Genomic DNA, 20,011 nt, shown 5'->3' on the forward strand with positions numbered 1-20,011 from the left:
AATAAAGTGGTTTAATAGTATGTCCGAATATATTATGTATCACATGTCTAATTTCTTACAATAAATAGAGGAAATTCGAAACCATTTTAGCGTGGGTAGGAGGAGGATCCGCAGGTGTATCGTTATAGAAGCCAAAATGGAGTTAAAAGGGACAATTGTCGTGTTGTTTGCATCCATATTGAGTGTTCCAATTGCATATGCCGTTAACTTAATACCCGGAATCACAGAGAAACCGGTGGCAATTTTTATAATTGGCCTGGCGTGTTTACTGCTAGCATTCCTCGTACCAGCTTTAGCTAAATATTTCAAGTTGGTACAGAATGACGATCCTCTGTACTATGGTAAGATAAAGGAATAAATAAGTGCCTTATGTGATTAACTATTTATATTATGATTTGACGATATTTAATTTCTATTTATTTTTTTCTATTTCTACATAATGTATTTCTTTTATTTATTTTTTTTTTAGCTATGAGCATACTAACATTTGCCGCTGTTATTGATTTGACCATTGCCCTGGAGAATGATGGCTTTGTGCACAGTGTTATGGCATTTTATTTTGTAAGCGGTGAACCATACCTGAAGAGTGGCCATGGTTCGGGCATCAACTATCATGACGGAATCATTCATTTTGCTTGCTACATCATCATTTTGCTTGCCATAGATAATAGGTTTGTTAAAATTTGCCTGATACTGCTATTAATTTATCAACTGCTTGAAAAATCACAGGAATAATTTTATTTTTTGCTGCTTCAAGATGTAAAAATGCATTGTGCCGGTTGGGACCAATCACCCAAATTGATTATAATATAGCCAATTTAGGATATCGTATCAGTGCAAAAATTAGGAGTTTTTTATTCTGCATAAAATATTGTAAGTCCAAACACAACACATGAAAACTCTTGGTTTTAAAGTTTTTCTGAAACCTTCCTGTTTGGGAGATTGATCACTTTATGTCTTATCAATCTAAAAAATTGAAGGTGTACAGAAAAATATACCTACCAAAATTTTTTTTATGAAATGTTTCATTATTCAGATTTATAACAAATATCACTCAATATTCTTCTTTTTTTGCACTGTAAATTTAAATCCCATTTCAAAATGTGATATCATATCCCAAATTGACTAAAATAAATGATTTGGGTGAGTTTGATCCTAACCAGTTGCACTGGCTTGATAGCAGTACATGTTTGTGTAATTGTGATAGTGTATTACTGTGGCTTTTTTTTTTTAGATAAGAACATGTAAAAGGAAAAAATGATCATCTGAAACATACGTTCTTTTGATAAAAGATAAATGTACATGTACAAAAGAATTTTTACCTTTGAAATGATTTTTTTTCTTTAAATCTTTAAAATTCTTGTGTTGAGATTTAATACTATTGATACCAAGTATTCTGTTCCCACATGAAAATCTTAATTAATTATTTTTTTTGAGAAGTTTAATTACAATTTGTTCTCCAATTTTTTATTAGGAAGAGGGGTTGTCACTAAGGAATCCCATTCAAATACATACAATATATCTCTCTTTCTGACACAAGAAAAATATGTTGTGTTAATTATTTTATAGATCTATATCATGTGGCATTGTATATTACAATGAATTTTCATTCGTAGGAAGGACTACCGAGAGGTTGGCTTGTTCTGGGGTGGTTCCATCATCAACAGTCTCATTGTGCTGATGGTGGGCGGAGCTGTAGGTAAGATCAAGATCAACTGATTTCCTTTCCCAGTTCTTTAAAGTTGCTGGAAGAAGGAAATTGTGTATGTGAGCTAATGCATCTTGATGAAAATATATGTGTATATGAATACAGCATTTCATTTTGTTTATATAGTACAATGTATTTCATTTTGTATTCTCTAGAATAAACATCTTATATATATAAAAAGCATTTTTCAAATGTTTCAGGTAAACATGGAGCAAATTGGTCAATGCTGTTAAATGTGATTTACATGGTGGTCCCTCTTTGGATAACAAAGAAAGTACTGGATAAACCATCCAACTTGAAGGTAAATTTAAGTTTTAACTACTCGGCTTTCTTCATGATTCAACAATTGATTTTTCTTTTCAATAATCACTAAATTTCTGCAGAAATGACTTGATTTTGAAATATTGAGTTCTATGATTTGCAGCTTTGCAAGAGTTATCTATCTTTCATATGAAGTGGAATTGTTTTGTTTTTTTCTACAGGGAAACTCTGGAAATGAAAGCATACTGAAAAGACCATTTGATATTGTCACCATTTTATTACTGCTGTCAACAATGTTCATCTATATCTTTAAAGGATTAGTAAGTATAACAGAATGGTTTCACATTTAATGCAGTGCAGTGATTTTATTTACAAATACAAATAATTTATTGGCTCAAACACATTTACAATAATTGGCAAAAGGCCCAATATATGCATAAACAGGTATTGTTTTTATTACATATCAGTATAAAAGATATATCATTATATTTCACATTCATGAGAGGAAAATAGTTCTAACAATTTAGCTAGTGCACTTTTTCTGTAACAAGATATCTGACATTTTTGGAATAGCCAGTACCTTATTGCAGTCTTGTTAATAACCATACGCGACATGAAAGATTATTATAGCATTTACCAACTTATATGTGTTTAACTGTTATATAACATATATTTACAGGCAGCGCTTGGATGTAACTCAACTGTCACACTGAAATTAGTGAACAAATCTGAGCCATATCTTTCAGATCCAATAGCCTTCCCCAAAATTCAGGTTAGTTTGTTCATCTTTTTTTTGAAAGATCTATCAGAGTAACAAACGGTTCCTAAATTGTATATGATAACATCTGAAACTTTAATGCATCAAAATAAGTGTGAGGCATATTTGTAATATTACCTACCAAACTGATTATCCAAAAATTGTTCTCTCATTATCAACTGTTGTTCTTACTGCTAAAGTCTAGTTGTCAAACTAACACATTTTATGTCATCACATGAATATATTAGTATATACCGATATTTACGGGTGTTTTTTTTTTTCAATATTTTTTTAAATGTATCGTAAAAAAGATGCATTTCATGTTCTGCCCAGCATATACCTGTAATAAAAAGAGATTTTCCTTTTGTAGATGGTGACATATTTATTCTACTTTGTGCCTTTTTGTGCCTTTGCCAGCTATTCTTTGTTTAATGGGCCTGCTAAACAATGGTTTCTTGACTGGCTTATTATCTATGCTGGAGCAACATTGAATGTAAGTTTTACTAAAAGTTTTTAAAAAATTAATGTTCAATTTTAAGTCATTTGATTTTGATCATTACTGCATATGGAGAGTATTAAAATTTAAAGTTTTTACCTAAAAATATAATGTATAGTATATGGTTTACTAATTACTATGGTAGTTTTATGTGTCTGAATATTTATCTGTAAATGTTGTAATTAAAACAGAAGGAAATGTACAAAGCCATCTATATAATAAAATCTGTATTTCTAGTACTTAAGTTCCCAAGTCATTAATCAGCCGTTAATTTTTTGGTTAAAATTTGTTAATTGTTTAACTTAGGGCCAGATTCCATACATATTTGCTTCCCTCCATCACTTAACGGAAAAGAAATATCGTCTTCCAAACACTGCAGACGCAAAATGGTCGTTTTGGACTCAGAACCTCTACCTCCTCATTGTCCCCCAGCTGCTGCTCCTCTACTACTGCTGGACCAATTTAAAGGCCGGGAAGAAAGGCAGCAGTGGTAACAGCATCAACAGCCCCCTTAAGACACCGAGCAGAAAACCAAACAGCGGGGTTGCAAATTCTGCTGGCCGCTACAACTTAAGGAACCGAAACGTACCCAAAGATCTAGATTAGTTATTGCTAGAATCAAAATAACAGACTAATGGATATATATTTTTAAAATGGCATATGTTTTATTGTAGTATTTGCTGAAAGCTTTTATATTTGAAAACCAATAAGCTGTTGATTTCATTTTTAGAATTTTTTAATGATTTGATTTTGACAAATTTTATAGCAAATCTTTTTTTTTTTGGTCATATATGATACTTTGTTTTTTGGGGTGTTTTTTTTTTTACACGTTCATTTCATTGGTATGAAAGCAAATGATTGACATAAGAATAAAACGTTCCATCTTGTTTGCTCAATTTTACACAGAAATTTTATTACTGATCATTCATAGACAATGTGATTGTGGATATTGTATTAATACATGTACTAAGTACATGTACATTTCACAGAATTGGCTTTTTATAAATGATAAATTTACATCTAGTAACATGTATATTTTATCTTCTTGGAGTACAGTTTTTACACCCTAGTCCCATTGTCTGCTAACTGTAGTTGTATAACCTTATAATCACAGGCTTTGTTTTTAGTTTATGTAGTCAGTATAAAAGTAACAAAATAGTACTTTATAACCAAATTTGGTGTAAAGTTTTAAGAAATATATTATATCTGTAAATGTATTTACAAAGTTTGCTTTTACAAGTTAGGGAACACAATTCATTTAGTAAATTCAAATTTTTAGTGATTTTTTTTTTCATGAAGTGGTGTTTAATATGAATATAAGAATTTTAAACATGAAACAGAAATATACCAGGGTATTATTTTGTAATATTGTATCTTCATTTGAAGCAAAGTATGGGTGAATATTATAGTTGTGTTTACTTATAGTGTTCATTACAATATGTAATGTAGCTTTACCTCACAAATTTGTACATACATTATTTCATTAGAGCTTATATTAAATAGTAAAACTCGTACGAATACAGATCTAGTGATTTTTTTTTTGGGGGGGGGGGTCTCAAGAAATATTCTAAAATTTCTATGTAGAAATAACAAATATAATACACTTTAATACAACTAATTAAACAAACTGTGTCATGTAGAGGTTAAGAACAACAAAAATTACATTACATGTGATTATATTTTGTAGTCTCAATGATAAATAACATTGAAAAAGACATTTTCCATAAAGATGTTTATTAAGGTTTCAGTGATTTCTGAATTACATGTATAGTATACCAGTCAAAAGATGAATTGAAACAAAGAAAAACAAACTTCCTAGGCTTATTAAGATAGAAGTCACATATGCATGAAGATGGCTGAAAAGAACTATTTTTCCTCTCAAATATACAGATAAAAATGTCAAATGATCCGTTAGTACAGATACATGTAATGAGTTTGTATCCAGCTTTGACTGATCGTGGAACAGTGGATGAGATTTTGAGGTTAGATGGATAACTTAAAAATTATTCAGCCTTTGAACATGTCACACAATAGTTTTTCCATGGGTACACTTCCAATGGTTCTGCCAAAGAATATCTTCTCCACTCGGTCTGATGGAACAAACTTCAGAGATGGAATCATTAAAAGGAGGCGACCAAACCTGAAAGAAATTGATATGGTCTATAACCTTTGCCGTATTTTAAAAAAAATACAATCCTAGTCTGTTTAAACGACAAGATATTGAGGCTACGCTTATGCATTGGAATTGCCCGTTTTGTTCAGCCGCAATGGATTTGATATGTACATATGTATGTTTGCTACAAGCAGAGATGAGATATTCAAAATACATTTGACAATGTATATTAGTTAACCTAATGTGCTGTGTAGGATAATTCGATCGCACGTGCTGTGACATCATCATCTGGGCTTGGTCTTGGAAGTTTTCAACTTGAAGAGGGTCTTTCAAGCCTCTGGTCTCTGGCAAAAGAGAGAATGCATATAACAAAACTTCAAGTTGAAAATACATGTAAAAAATGCTTAATGTTGTACATTTTGTTTGACCAAAAAAAAAATGGGTTTTTTCCCCGGTGTAAGATTATACCTGGCTTAAAAAGAGCAATCGCTTTCAAGCAAGCAAACTCGGCTGGGTCCACTTGAGTGTGCTTAAATCGTCGGAATATTTCCTGAAGCAGACGATTATCTGGGTATTCACTTCCTGTTTTGATGTTGGACATCTGCGGCTGTGCAGCTTCGTGCGTCATAAGAAGCGGTGACGTCTCCATTGGCATCGACCACTGTATGGCACATAGCAGAAACAGTTCACTCCAAGCTTCCTCCAACAGTATTACCTAGTACGTTGATTAATAGACGTATATTACATGTTCTTTAGAAACCAATCAAAATTTTAAGCTTTGTGCACTACTTTTAAGGAAGATGGATGCTCAAAAAATTAGCCATCAGATCTATCTTAAAACTTCAACATATTTCGCCATATTTCCTAGTATATCTTTATACAGCGGAGGTTGATATTGTCAATGACCATGTATCTAGACCTCTTAACTGTCAAAAAGCCGTTATACCTGATCTCTAAACGGCAAATTTGCGAAGGATGGCAAATTCTTGGCCCATCGAATGGCAACAAACAACAACCTAGCCGAGCACTCGTACATCGTTTCTTGACCAGGTGAGTACAAGAAGGTGTCGTTATAGGCATGTGGATGTACTACAATATTCCTCTCAGGCTCAATGTTTGTGACGTCAATAGTTTCATCTCGACCTACGTTGAAGAAAACCAACATAAATATAAAAAAATATGAAGGATATAAAATAATTTTGTTCACTTTATAACTTACAATAGAATAAATTCATCCGAACGATCATGACTAATTATTGGTAAAAGTTCTTATAATGGCAAATCAGAAGGTAGTGCGTACGCTTACTGGTTTCCTCTTGTTCCAGTTTGGAATGGGGTTCCGGGTGAGACATTCCCTGAAACATCCGACTGTTGTTTGGGGGACTGAAGGCTGGGTGAGTGGCGGAAATGGTCACGTGAGACTGAATGAAAGGATTGTCGAGCTCCGCTGGAATCTGATCGTGTCTGACCTGTGCCGTGTTTCTAGGCTGTCGTTCATTCTGAACAGCTAACACACCAGTAAATATGAAAAAATAAGAGTTTTATCTATAGCCTGCATTTCTTTAAGTGATGTTTTAATTCAAAGAAAAGCTAACTACTTTTTCCTATTTAATGTGTTGTAATTTTACAACAAAAACCATTCCAAAAACACTAGCCAACGCTTTCCAGAAATCCCAGGTTCAATGAATTTATTTTTTTCTTTTTCAAAAATCATATTACAAGCATTTACCATCTTTGTTCATGCCCATTTGAAGACACTTCTTCAGCCTGCACGCTTGACATTGGTTTCTGTGGGCCTTGTCCACCAAACACATGCCTGTCCCGGCCTGACATCTGAATTTTTTTTAAATCACAACTGGTACAATATTTCAACAGTTTCAAGCAACACAAATATTCAAAAAACCTTTTCCTATGACTGTAAACCTTGTCTACATATTTCATTTTTATAAAAGCTCCTTGGTATCATGAGGTTTTCGTTATAAAAAAAAAAGTTGTAGATATGACATTATTTGAAAAAAAAAAGTCAATATAGCTCTTACCTATAAATAAGTTTTCTTCGAACGCTCCGTTTAAAGAATCCGCTACATCCGTTGCAGGCTAGAATCCCGTAGTGTTTTCCACTGGAGGTATCCCCGCACACAACACACGTCAGTCCGGGGGACCCCCGCTTCATGGGCCCACAGTGACTGACCGAAGGGTGAGGATGCATCATGTTCGGAGGGGACGACGATACCGGAAGTTGAGGAACGGAGGGGCTTGCCGAGGAGAGAGAAGAGGGGGAAGGAACATCCGAAGTATGGTGGTGATGAACGTCTGAAATTTTACGCTAAATCATGCACTCAATTTCTTTAGGGATAAAATGTTTAAAGTCCTCAAAAGTGAGGTATATTCTCATTTATATACAGTAAATACCATTTTTAAAAAGTTGTTTTATAGCAGAACAATTAAATCTACGCAAACAAAATTCATTTATAATTCACCATTGTATATTTCACTATCGTATCTATATTAACTATTTACCCTACCATGACAATATTTTATACTAGTATCTACGAGTTCTACAAATATTTCTATGGATTCGGAGTAGATTTTGCGTAATTTTACATTAAATATATTCTATGACAAATAAATTATTGATTAAACTTATATAATTGATTCACCATATCCATGGGGTTTTTTGTCAAACATTGTAATGTTGATTAATTATGCAATCATAAACAAGAAACAAATAGGGAAATACAATTCACTTTCATTAATAAAATCTAATTTAATCAACAATCCTTTTTGCGCAAAAAAATGATCAAGAAAGAAAAAAATATTGTTAATATTTCCTCAAGCATATTCAAATTATGTTATTATTTTTAACATTATGCAATGTCTACTAAAGAAACAGTGTTTGCATATACAAACGTCTTCAATTATTGATGGAAACAATCATAAATAATAAAAATGTTTACATTTGCGCTGTTGCAAAAGGTATGCAATCTATTACATATTTTATAAATGCAAAACGTAATTAAGAAAATACAAGTTATTGCTAAGTTGTCAATATTATACACGTATCGGTATGGATAAAAATATTAACAAATACTGCCTTATACAAAATTAACGTTTTTATTGCACGATGAAAAGTCAGCTTGAATCTTAATTTAAAAGGCCTAGGTTTGTTTACCTGTAGATTTTAGGTATATATAATACAGTACAACAATTACTAATTTTTCCAACAATAAAAAATTATACTATGAAGGACCATGCCCTTTTTAGCAATTGTTATCTTGAACATGTATACTGTCGACGTAACGTTTAGTCATAAAATTAAATACTAGTAGTTTAATCTTTAATTTTAATAAAGGTACATGTTTTATTTTGTAAAGCATCAAAAATATAAGCATATATATGATGTGATCATGTTTTTACTTAATGTATGTTAAGAGCAGGTTTATAGAACGAAAGAGGGGCGCAGTGGTTGACCCATGAAAGAACCGATACAGATTTCGACGTACTCCCTCGAACCACAACATTTGGTGTTTTTAATGTATGTACAATAAAGAGCTAATGAAATTGTGGCCAGTTTTGATGCCTGGACACGTCTCTATCCAGAAGAACGCAGATCTCATTATCTCAAGAAAGACCCCTCAACTGCTTTTATTTGGCTAGGTAAACTAGAGAGCTTACAAATGAAGCAAAAAGATGATAAATACTCGAGGATCACAACAAAGAGGAGAGAGATATCGGGTTTCTGAACTAAATCAGATTCCATAGATCACAATTACAGAAGAACAATATTCTAAAAAGATGAAGCACAGGTGGGAGAAATCAAACAACAATTGGACACAGGTGGTGATGTCGACTACCCGACAAGGTAATTTTAAGTGGGGATTAACCTTTTAACAGATAATTTTATGCTGTTTACTGGACGTGTGGGTGAAAAGGAGTAGGAAAATGGGGGATCATCGAGTTCATTACCAGTTTATTGTGTACAACGAAGCCCATTTAAAACCACCATTAAAAGTTTGAATTGTCCAAGCCAATATTGAAGAATACTAGAAGCGAATTACTTTGTCTTAATTAATTTTTCAACAGTAGTTCTTCGCTCTTCGAATAAATTTACTAAGTTCTTTTAAACATATCTTTTATATAATCTCATTTACCGTATCAAGAGTTGGCAAACAATATTAATACAAGATTTAATACATATCTTAAGATTCGTAAATACACAAAAATCCACATTTCTTCTACCCACCGAGAAACTATAATTATAGACAGGGCCGTAGTTATAACAAGTTGTAGTTAAGTGCTGGATGTAAATAAAGTAACAATTTATGTAACATATTGGTTTTTTTTAAACATAAGTGTGCTGTTATTCTCTCTTAATTTTTTTTTAATTTTCACAGAAAGCAAGAATTGACATTTTGACCGTACTAGAGTACCACTGGAATTTTCCTTTCACAGCTGTGGTTTTGGCAATTAATAATGATGCTACAAAGGTTGGCAAATTAATTAATGTGCACGTGCTTGTTAAATCGACCACTTCACAATGTTTACAAGTACCAGTTTTATGGAACTTGTCATAAAGTTTTGATGATAATGCTATATATTTTATTCAAAGGAAACGGAAAAAAAATGACAAAACATTTTAAAAAGATAATTAGTTATCGATTGAAGAATGGGTTTTAAGACTTAAAATCAGATACTATAATTTCCAATTTTATTCACGAATTAAAATTAAATTAATTGAACATAATTCAAAGGTATATTGCTGCTGCCGATAATTAGGATGAAAATTTTTGTTCTTTGAAAGTGATATTAGTTTACATACATGTGTATGCCTACAATTACATAAAGAACTGGGTAACAAAATAATTTGACCGGAGCTAGAACTTTGATCTTAATTTAATTTCTCAACCCCGCGCCTCTATGGCCAATTTTTCACACTGATCTCTAACTTAGCCTCCTCATCATCCGTCAGACCGAAGTGGGAATGGCAAGGAGTTTTCCCGATCTTCATAATAAGATTTTTATTCAATGCTTCCTTCATTATTTCCACTTAATTCAATGAAAAAAAATCACCAGTTTGGTTTGATTCAATAATGTCTGATAGAAAGAAGTTTGGGGCTATCATGCTTTGATTGCTTGCCGTTAGTCATTGTCCCTTCATCTCCTGACGAAACGTGACGGTGAGTGGGTTATCTAGTGGGGTAGTTAATGTCAATATCTAACCTTTAATTTGCTATCTTAATTTGCATTCATAATTTTTCCAAAGGGGGGGGGGGGGTAAATTTTACAATGAAGTTTGCTCAAATATTGTAAATATATAAAAAAAAAAAAATCGAACAAACCAAGCTACAAAAGACAAAACATAGATACTCAGAAAAAAAGCAACCAAAACAAAAAAGATAAAAAACCCAATTAATACGATAACATCACTATCGCAACATTATGGATTCATTTAAATAATATTCTAATAAATAATTTAACCAAAAAAACATGTGTTTGAACAATGCATGTAATATAATTTTTTATTTGCGGATATAAATACAATGTATGTAATATCGCGACCTTTCAATAAAAATACAAAAATGAACTTGTCATCATAACTTCTTATATAATCGATATAACATGATAGTTATAACCAAAATCTACCAATTACAAAATTGATTAAAGAAAAATGTATATAATGTAAAGCAAAATATTGGGAAAAATAACATTTAAGGTAATATACTAATGACTTGCTTACTGTGATATTGAATAATTTGATTATATTAAGGAAGGGGTCTTTTCATTATCAAACATACCTCTTATAATAAGAAATGCATGAAATGTTGACACAATCAAACGGATCATATTACTTAATGATTCTATCAGTTTAATTAAATTTGACCTTTTTGTTTTCGGATTAAGTTCAGGTCAAGGTCACTACCTTTTTCCTCAACGTAAAGAGTGATAAAAATAAGTGTAGCTCTTTATAGTTCTGTAGACATTTGTTTAAGATTTGAAGATTCAAATCTTCAATGAAATCATAGACCATGAGAGTGTCTATCAGATTATACTACTAAATTGGAATAAATATTTATACTAAAATTGATATTGCTTAACCCGCATTTCCTCTAATTTTCTTAAATTTTGAAGAAATTTTGATTATTTTTTTATGCTTCCAATAATAAAATATTTCTAATTTTTATGTATTATGAAGACTTTATATAAAGATATAAATTGACAGAAAAGCTAATAAATTGACCGTTTCATAAGAGAGAAAAACTGATTTTAGTGATTTTTTCACAAAAATCAATGTATAGAATGGGCGCTTTAAAAAGCTTATAAAAATGTTATTTGATAGGCAAATCATATTTTAAAAACATATTCTGAAACCCAAGTATCATATTATTAGTTCACATTAGTAAAAAAAATCCAACATTATTGGTTTTTTCTTTTAAATGCTAAAACAGACTCATTATATATATATAATCTGCAGCAATTCTGAATTGCGCAACATGTGATATTTTCTTACGCCAATATTACGCCCAAAATATAGTCCTTGTTCCATTCTAAACATTGATTACATTTTTCTATGCCAAGTTGTACGATAGTAAAAAAGAAAGAAAAATATACTATTTTAATTTCCTTTCATCTTGATTTAATGAACAATTAATCAAATTTACGTTTGACAAGTTGAAAACCAGAAAAGACTCCTTCCTTAATATTTAACATTGCTTGAAGATTTAAATATATTTCAATTTTATGGTCAAGTCTGCTCATTTTTTAAATAATTTTGTTAGCAATAAAAGTAATAAATTAATCACAGTTTCTGTATACATATAGTTTGTAAAGTTCTGTATATTAAAAATTCGCTGACATTAATTAACTTATATTGCAAAAATAATTATAAGTTTCATGTCACCCATTGTTTTTTCATGCATTTTGATTAACTAATTTGCAACATTTGCCATTGGTTTTATATAAATGCTATTAAAACATTCATTTGTTAAGTATATGTATTAACTTACCAACACGAGAAATTGGCGAGCTGTCATCAATTCTGTGAAGTTCCATTTTTTTTCTTTGCTTCAGAAGTGCATTGAAGAAACGTCACTGAACTTTGGGGGAAAGTGTTGCCTGCAATCAGTCTGTGCAACAAATCTTTTGAAAACACCGACGATTCTGTTTTTATTTCATGTTTTATTTGGTGATATCTTGGCATGATGTCCATTACGGATGATCCCGGATCCCATTGGCTGGAAGAGATAATAGGCCAGCCTCTACTGTTATAGAAGAAGCTGAAGAAAATAAATTAATATGTTAATCAATTTTGTACCAGCGCGGTCCGAATGCTTGCTGAACTGTAACGATTAAACTTATCATCAAAAGTACACTTATCAGTACATAGTAAATTAAGGTACTGTAAATACAAAGTACCGTATTTTTAGTTTTATTAAAATTATTTATTATAGTCTACGTTTTTCTCTTCATGGTGTTTACATTTATTCATTGATAATTGAAACTACACAGGTGTTGCAATAAAAATCATAAAACATGAATTTAGTTGCACTTGTTATTTAACAATCTTTTAATTTATTTTTTAATTAGTATTTTTACGTAGAATGACTAATAAATGATGCTGATTGATATGAATTATTCCTTATAACATTTTTAAGTGCGTCTTTACAAATAGTGAAGCTGACTTAAATTTCAGGACAGGTAATTAAATACTGCAAATAAAAGGAGATCTCAAACAACATAATTTTATTTTGTTATTTTTTCATCAGCTATTGGTTTAACATTCAAAGTAATCCGACACTTCAAGTGTCGGAGCACAAACAGACTTGTAAAACAAAATGGCAGCAATGATGGGAAATGAATTTCCGACACACGTGACCAATGGGTTGCGCAGCTGTCGAGGTGCAATGAATGGCTCTTGAGGACATAGAGATCAGTTACCGTCGCACGCTGTGCTTCATTTGACTTTATCCTGGCGCGTGTCTTTACTTTCTTTTACGAGCTTCACCTGTCAAAGAGTCAACAAGTTGGATGAATAGGAATGCTGAGCCTAATAAGATATAATATTGAAATATTATGTCACGTGTATAATAGCAAATTTTACAGATTTACACGATGGAAATTAAAAAAAACACAACCTTATTAGGTTAAACACTTGGCAGATATAGAAACAGTATTAAGTATGCTTTGAATGCGTATTACTTAAATATATTTCTTTGATTTGAATGTTTTTAATACAACGGGATATGCACAAGTTTAAAAAAAAACTTAATTCGCATTTGAACTTTTATATAAGTATCTGAAAATTCACATAAAGATGAAAACTCGCATACAAGGGTTGATATACATACTATATTTCTTTTTCTTTACGGTCGTCTGCCAAGATGAATATACGCACGTTTATGTTTAGCAGTTTAACCATGTGAACTTTATTTTATTTCAATTCAATGTTAAAACGTTTATATCAAAAATATATTTACTCCTGAATTATGTGTCAAAAAACTATTTGAGCATTTTAGATATATAAAAAAATGTATGAAAACAGGCCGCATGAAGTTTTTTAAGCATAACATCTTCAATGAGTCACATAAAACAATTTTGGAAAAATTAATCCAGAATTCGAACTTAAAATGTTTTCTGTTTCATGCCAAATTTATTTTTAAAACCCCACTAATAATCATAAAGATTTCAAATATTTGTTCCATTTACATGTATATCGGATATCCAAAATTATTGAAGACTTGGAAATGAATATCTATAATACAATATAATTGTTTTCCCATTATTATTAGACCCATTATAAGCCCTCCTTTGAAATCACACAGTCATTACTATACAGCGTTTTTTCTGGTCTTTACATACTACAGTACTTACAAAAATATATTTTAACCATGCAGTTTAAATTCATATAGGTTAACCAAGTCTAGAAACGCTGAAAATATAATGATTAGTTGTCGTTCGTATAGTACGTACTAGTGTTACTGTCTATACTGTGTATTTGGCTACACCAATTAACAAGTATCTCGATACTGAGGCAATATTTAATATTGTTATACTTTCATGTTAAATACTGAAATCTGATTGGTTAAGACGCAGTTCATAATCCGTTCTATTACCCTCAGCGTTAGCAACGCACTTAGCAACGGGTAACATTACAACTTGTTACATGAGCGAAATTATACGCGTACGGTTCGCTGTAGAATTCACGTTATTCCCATATAAAAGCAGTCGGTTGACAATGGTTTTCTTGGGCTGTCAATTTCAACTGTTACCCTCCCAAACAGGCACTATTTATATATTTGTCTTTTACTATTTAACAACTTTTAATTGCCAATGAGTCCATGACTAATTACTAATTAATTAGTCATGGACTCATTGGCAATTAAAAATTGTTAATTAGTAAAAGACATATTGTTTCATGTATTTAACTTTTAGTATGAGATTTTTTTTTTATTTTCTCGAAAAAATTGTGTTAATTTGTTAAAAAAAACCAGAATTCAACCTACATATAAACTGTGCATTGAAAACATACCAAATAAGGTCTTCTTGAAAAAAAAAATTAGAGACTGAGATCCCTTGGTGTCTAACATTGTCCGATTTTTTTTTTCATACAGAAATGTATTTTGGTATACAGTATACTTAAAACTGGTTTGTAGTTTCATTTGTTATTCACAAGTGCTTGTAGTAAAAGTTTAGTTTTGAGTGATATTACTGAACAGCAACAGTCTTTTATTACACTAAATATATTTTGAGTGATTAACTGAACAGCAACGGTATTTTATCACACTAAATATCAGATTTTGTAGTACTGATATTAATCTGTGAGACTATTTGCTAATATTGGACTGCTAAATGCCCCATATTAAGACTGTACGTACAATCTTAAGGGAATATTATGTACAGAAAATATCAATCCACATCAATAATTTTCAAAATAAATAACTGTTTAGTTTAGTTTGCAATTAAGTAAGTTTACTGTAACTCTTTTTAATTTTGTTGAAACAGGGACCGTTTGTGTTTATAATGCTTGCCAATCTAACAAATTCGCAATCAAAAAGAAGACAAGTGACAAAAATACAAATCAATAGTGCGCGTGTTTATCATTTAATATGCATGACGCGAATTTGCCTTTTAGCAAAACGAAAGGCGGTTGCATTAACAGGATAATAACAAGAGTTTAATAGTAATGTGTTCAACAGGAAACTTAATAAAATGAGGGATGCTCCCGACATCAATCATATCAGGAAAATTGATACTCCGTATAACGACTTGTAATCACCGGTACTTCTCACAAATTTCACTTGGCCATTGTTCGAGTTCCCGTTCATTGTTAAAATGATCTGCGGGTTCCCTCGATATTCGAAAATCTTTTTCTATTAACCGTGATGAATCGAGCAAATAGCTCGTTAAAGTCTGTCATATTTTCCAAGGATGTATCAAAATATGGCGACACACAATACCGTTTGATATGTCAGAACTAGGGGGTAATATTTTCCGTTGCTTGACAGTCGATAACTCTATTTGTCGGTAGACCTATTACCTTTGCGGATTAATATCAACCTGTTTTGTGTACTTTTATATTCACTGATCTCCGTTTGTTTAGGAACGCTATAAGGAGAAGCAACGTTATAACACACATCTGGAATATTTTCCGTGAACTGTTGAAAGAAATACTGCAAAAAAAGAAAACAAAAAAGCAGAAATTGTATTATTTTGCAGCTATTTACTATGTAGTAACCGATAGAATAAAAAGCACATTTCAATAAACCTTTCATTATCTTTTAAATGGAAAAAACTTGTCCTTTGCAAGGGTTGTTAAATCAAAAGTTAAAATAACGCCGAACATCGTTGTCAACGGTATTAGCATTTTGACTGTAAACACTTAACATGGTGTCGTCCAAGGCAATATCAATCAGTAAGCGACCATGCATCATCCATACTAAAACAAAGAAGTTCGTCCCTAAGGGTAGGTCTGGGGATTTCGGTAGTTTCAACTGTCACCACAATAACATCTACATGTGCTGGGGGAACGAGACTGTCAATGAGATAGAATTGAAATACTTGTAAGCAATAATCAATGTTTTTCATGCCGTTATGATATGCAATCAATTGTTTATGATGACCCAAGTCTTGTTGGTAATATTTTAACTTTAAAACTTAAACTAACTTTCACCTATTTTTGACGAGCTAGGTGGGTTGAGGGCAATTGCAACTGTATTTTATATACTGGCCCCGTGGTCATAAAACTTAGAGGAACTCACTTTTGATGAAATGTGGTGATAACGAACAGCGTTCATGCAAAATCAAAAGTCCAAAGGAAAAATACAAAACAGGAGCAGAACAAACACGGACCGCTACAAAAAATTAATATCAGGTGCCATGGAGGAGTGAGCATCCTCTGCTGACCGTCACACCCGCCGTGTGCTTTTTGTCGTAATCGGAAAAACGGAAAAATCCGTAGACAATTTGGTGATTAATAATGGCCTTACAATAAGTATGAAATACGTCAATCAGCATTCGACCCAGCGGAAAATTGTATTTGCTGACATGGTCGTTGTATTTACCATAGAACTTACAAAAAGGTGACTGTTGATAATCTTTTTATGTCAGTCAAACTTTAAGAAAAAAATTGCGTTTTAGTTAAGATCAAAAGTGAGCTCGGCTAGGTTTTATGATCCCAAGGCCCAATGATTGCAAGGTAAGTAAAGAGTTGGTTCAATAACTAACTTTACCTGAATAGTTATTCTGCGAATTAAAGAGTTATGAAAATTTGATATACATACATTGAACGGGGTTTTTATGAAAATAATTATAGAAATGATAATAATTTTGGTTTTTTTTACTGAATTAAAACACGATGCTTTTAAGTACAAATTTCATGTACTATAAAAACAATATAAAACAAGCATAAGAGTAAACTTTGTTCAACAAAATTTTAGCTATTTTTTATCGTAATTCATAAACTCAAACGCAAACAAGTTACTTTCAACAAAAACATTTCTAATAAAATGAATTTCAGCGTTAGATAATAAATGAACTAAATGTCTTTAAGCAACATCAAAATCCCAAATTAATTTCTAATTCTTTAAGGATTATGGTATCAATTTGCTTTCTTACGTTTGATGTTAGGATTAGGATATATACACAGGGACGAACCACAAAGAACAAACACACAAGAATTCTTTGCAACACAGAGTTCGTATTTAATCGACAGATTTCATGTAAAAGAGCAACTCTGTTGTTCAGCATGGCCATTGTACGAGAACAACGAGAGACAGTTTTCTGGGAACATCAATTATTTACAATCACTGCCACACGGAAAGATCGCATGTTAACCAAAAAATATCTACATTACAAAGCAGGGGACACTGGGCTTGCAGTATCTTTAATGGAATTAAACTTCATCACCATATGACAGATTCAATAGTTTTGACCTCGTATTAAATGCACGCGGCGGAAATGGGGAACGTTTCAATCTTCACTGATGTTCTAAGATCAAGCAGGAGACACATAAGGTATTGAAAAAGAAATCGCTCTGTTGCAGAATCGGAAATAAGATAGAATAGGGAATCAATAAGATGTAAAATTAATTGCCGGCAGTTCAAAGTGCTGCATAGTACGTTGAATTTCCGATCGGAAAGCGTTTCGTCTACTGGTCTTTATAAATTAATAATCTTCTGTCGACTTCCGTGTCGAAACGCCAATCCCAGACCCTAGACGTTATATTGTATAAAATTCAAATTATTCTTTTCTTTTTAAAAGTGATTGTATATATCTTTCATGTGCATGTCTATAAACATGTACATGGTATATTTATTTTACAAGTATATTTAGTCTAGTAATTTTTAAGATACTGCGCCAAAAGCAGCCCAGAAGACAGTTGATAGTAGGACTACCTTTATTACTCTTGCATGTTGCCGATGTTATGAATTGCACCGATAAAAAAAATTATTTACCAAAGAATAATAATTACATATCTAGCTGTGAAGCTTATATCATATGTACAATCATATGTCAATTATCATTAATGTAAGTTTCTAGTAGCAAACTTCAAATTCAACAAAGCTTAGGACACGATGATTCTTCCAATGTCCACCAAGAACTTTCGCTTTTTTAATGCCCCATGCAATGAAATGTTCAAAATTTTAAAATTAGTAAAGTAAGATCTGATTCAATTTAATCTGAATTTCAAAGAAATCGCAAAACATTTTGGCAATCAAAATCAGTAACTTCTGGAACCGATTGTGAATGAAGAATCCAATCTGTCTGCGATTTGTGACCCAGAGGCGTGAAACCAACCGTTTAAGACACATTATGTCTTTTCTCTCCCAGCCTATTTTCCGACACAGTGGCGTGAAAAATTGGAACCCAGAGAACACGAACGGTAATCTTTAATAAAACTAATTTCTTATAGATAATGCTCGCAAACGCGACTAGCAATACATGGAAAGAAACAGACATGCATCCATAATCTCTACAAATCTTTTGTCACTATCTATCGAAGTTGGTTAGATTACATCTGATTCAGGCCTGGTGTCGCTAGGGAATTCAATTAGGAACCTTAACGAGTTAAGGTGGTTGTTCGCAATGAAAGATTGCTTTTTTGCCTCTTTTTTTATTCAATGCAAATCCGTCTAGAAGAAGATCTAATTAGAAAAGGCTTGGGACAGAAAAAAACCAAAAACAAGTACTTTCTTTCATTTACTTGAAGGATTTTTCTTTTTGCGCTGGAGATTTCTTGAAATTAAATTCAATTGATTTTTAGTGTTTCTATTTGAAACAGGTTCTCTTATCAAAAGGCACTATCCTTTGCAGTAAGGGTAAAGAAACTGTTAATGCACGTTGGTAAGATAAAAGTTAAGATAAACTTTTATAAAAGCACGATATTACCTTACCAGGTTTTTATTTTTAACATCAAAATTCTTAATAGTTATTACCAATCTACTATTGACAAAAACATAACAAATATTGCAAAATAATTAATCAATACTTAATATGTAGTGATATATTTTTTAAATATTTAATTATTTAAAAAACAGAATTTTTTATTTTGTAAATAAGATTGTGTTGCACTCTTTAGTATATAAATACTGGTCTACATGAATCGAAATAAATAAATATGATTTCCTTTCATACCAAAACTTAAGATTATATATTCAGATTAGAAGTAAAAGATACAGTATTATTTCAGATACATTGTACGATAGTTTATAATGCAGCCTGCATTAATATTGTATTTTTTTTATCATTAAATTCTAGCGATCTAACGTGCAGATTCGATATAATTTTGCCATTGAAATTCGCGGATAATGACATTTTATTTCCCCGTTCTGATTATTATATTGGAAGGGATTTTGTCGTTTGCTTCTGAGGGACGGGAGGTCAGAGTTTTCGCGTCTTCAGGTGGTCTTTTGCCAGCATCGGTCCTAATTACCAATCAGTTACGATATCCCCATTTACTAAATATAATTATTTTCTAATGGAATTTCTCCAGAGCAGTATTATCCCTCTTATTAATTCCGACTTCATTGAAACTCGGCAGATAATATCATTTATTAGTTTAAATCAAACACTCGTCACATGAATCAAGAATAAAGACCGGATTTGGAAAGATTTCTGTAGACGCCGGACTTTATTAATTGGAAAATAGCATTATAACAAAAATGTGTTAGTGTAAAGCGA

The 20,011-nt window shown here is 31.8% G+C and overlaps 2 protein-coding genes and 1 long non-coding RNA gene across 4 annotated transcripts; 2 read left to right on the forward strand and 1 right to left on the reverse strand.

Annotated features, from left to right (window-relative positions):
* Positions 1-50: 50 nt before the first annotated feature.
* LOC105320461 (transmembrane 6 superfamily member 2) lies at positions 51-4,744 on the forward strand. Its single transcript, XM_011418389.4, has 8 exons — positions 51-341; positions 470-671; positions 1,617-1,699; positions 1,909-2,009; positions 2,191-2,289; positions 2,649-2,741; positions 3,097-3,219; positions 3,529-4,744. The coding sequence occupies exons 1-8, from the start codon at positions 137-139 to the stop codon at positions 3,826-3,828; spliced, it is 1,206 nt and encodes a 401-aa protein (XP_011416691.3). The 5' UTR covers positions 51-136; the 3' UTR covers positions 3,829-4,744.
* Positions 4,745-4,939: 195 nt separating this feature from the next.
* LOC105320459 (photoreceptor-specific nuclear receptor) lies at positions 4,940-12,477 on the reverse strand. Of its 2 annotated transcripts, none has more exons than XM_011418388.4 (8): positions 12,340-12,477; positions 7,375-7,648; positions 7,065-7,168; positions 6,642-6,842; positions 6,282-6,478; positions 5,804-6,050; positions 5,574-5,679; positions 4,940-5,362 (listed from the first exon to the last, which is right to left on the reverse strand). In XM_011418388.4, the coding sequence occupies exons 1-8, from the start codon at positions 12,383-12,385 to the stop codon at positions 5,230-5,232; spliced, it is 1,308 nt and encodes a 435-aa protein (XP_011416690.2). In that variant the 5' UTR covers positions 12,386-12,477; the 3' UTR covers positions 4,940-5,229. The 2 variants fall into 2 exon arrangements, with proteins under 2 accessions (XP_011416690.2, XP_065944125.1); XM_066088053.1 differs by having other exon boundaries at positions 6,636-6,842.
* On the forward strand, positions 8,381-12,532 carry LOC117689504 (uncharacterized). Its single transcript, XR_010714802.1, has 4 exons — positions 8,381-8,870; positions 8,993-9,197; positions 9,730-9,822; positions 12,404-12,532. It is a non-coding gene; the product is annotated as an uncharacterized lncRNA (long non-coding RNA).
* The last annotated feature ends 7,479 nt before the right edge of the window (positions 12,533-20,011 follow it).

The sequence above is a fragment of the Magallana gigas genome, chromosome 6 (genome assembly GCF_963853765.1).
Source record: "Magallana gigas chromosome 6, xbMagGiga1.1, whole genome shotgun sequence".
NCBI lineage: Eukaryota > Metazoa > Mollusca > Bivalvia > Ostreida > Ostreidae > Magallana > Magallana gigas.

Excerpts from the sequence above, each read along its gene's own strand:
- LOC105320459 (XM_066088053.1), bottom strand. The coding sequence starts at position 12,385 with ATGGAACTTCACAGAATTGATGACAGCTCGCCAATTTCTCGTGTTG. Across the intron at positions 6,843-7,064 it reads AATGGGCATGAACAAAGATG|CTGTTCAGAATGAACGACAG; the intron begins GTAAATGCTTGT and ends CTGGTGTGTTAG. Across the intron at positions 6,051-6,281 it reads ATTTGCCGTTTAGAGATCAG|GTAATACTGTTGGAGGAAGC; the intron begins GTATAACGGCTT and ends TCAACGTACTAG.
- LOC105320461 (XM_011418389.4), top strand. The coding sequence starts at position 137 with ATGGAGTTAAAAGGGACAATTGTCGTGTTGTTTGCATCCATATTGAGT. Across the intron at positions 2,010-2,190 it reads ATAAACCATCCAACTTGAAG|GGAAACTCTGGAAATGAAAG; the intron begins GTAAATTTAAGT and ends TTTTTTCTACAG. Across the intron at positions 2,742-3,096 it reads TAGCCTTCCCCAAAATTCAG|ATGGTGACATATTTATTCTA; the intron begins GTTAGTTTGTTC and ends TTCCTTTTGTAG.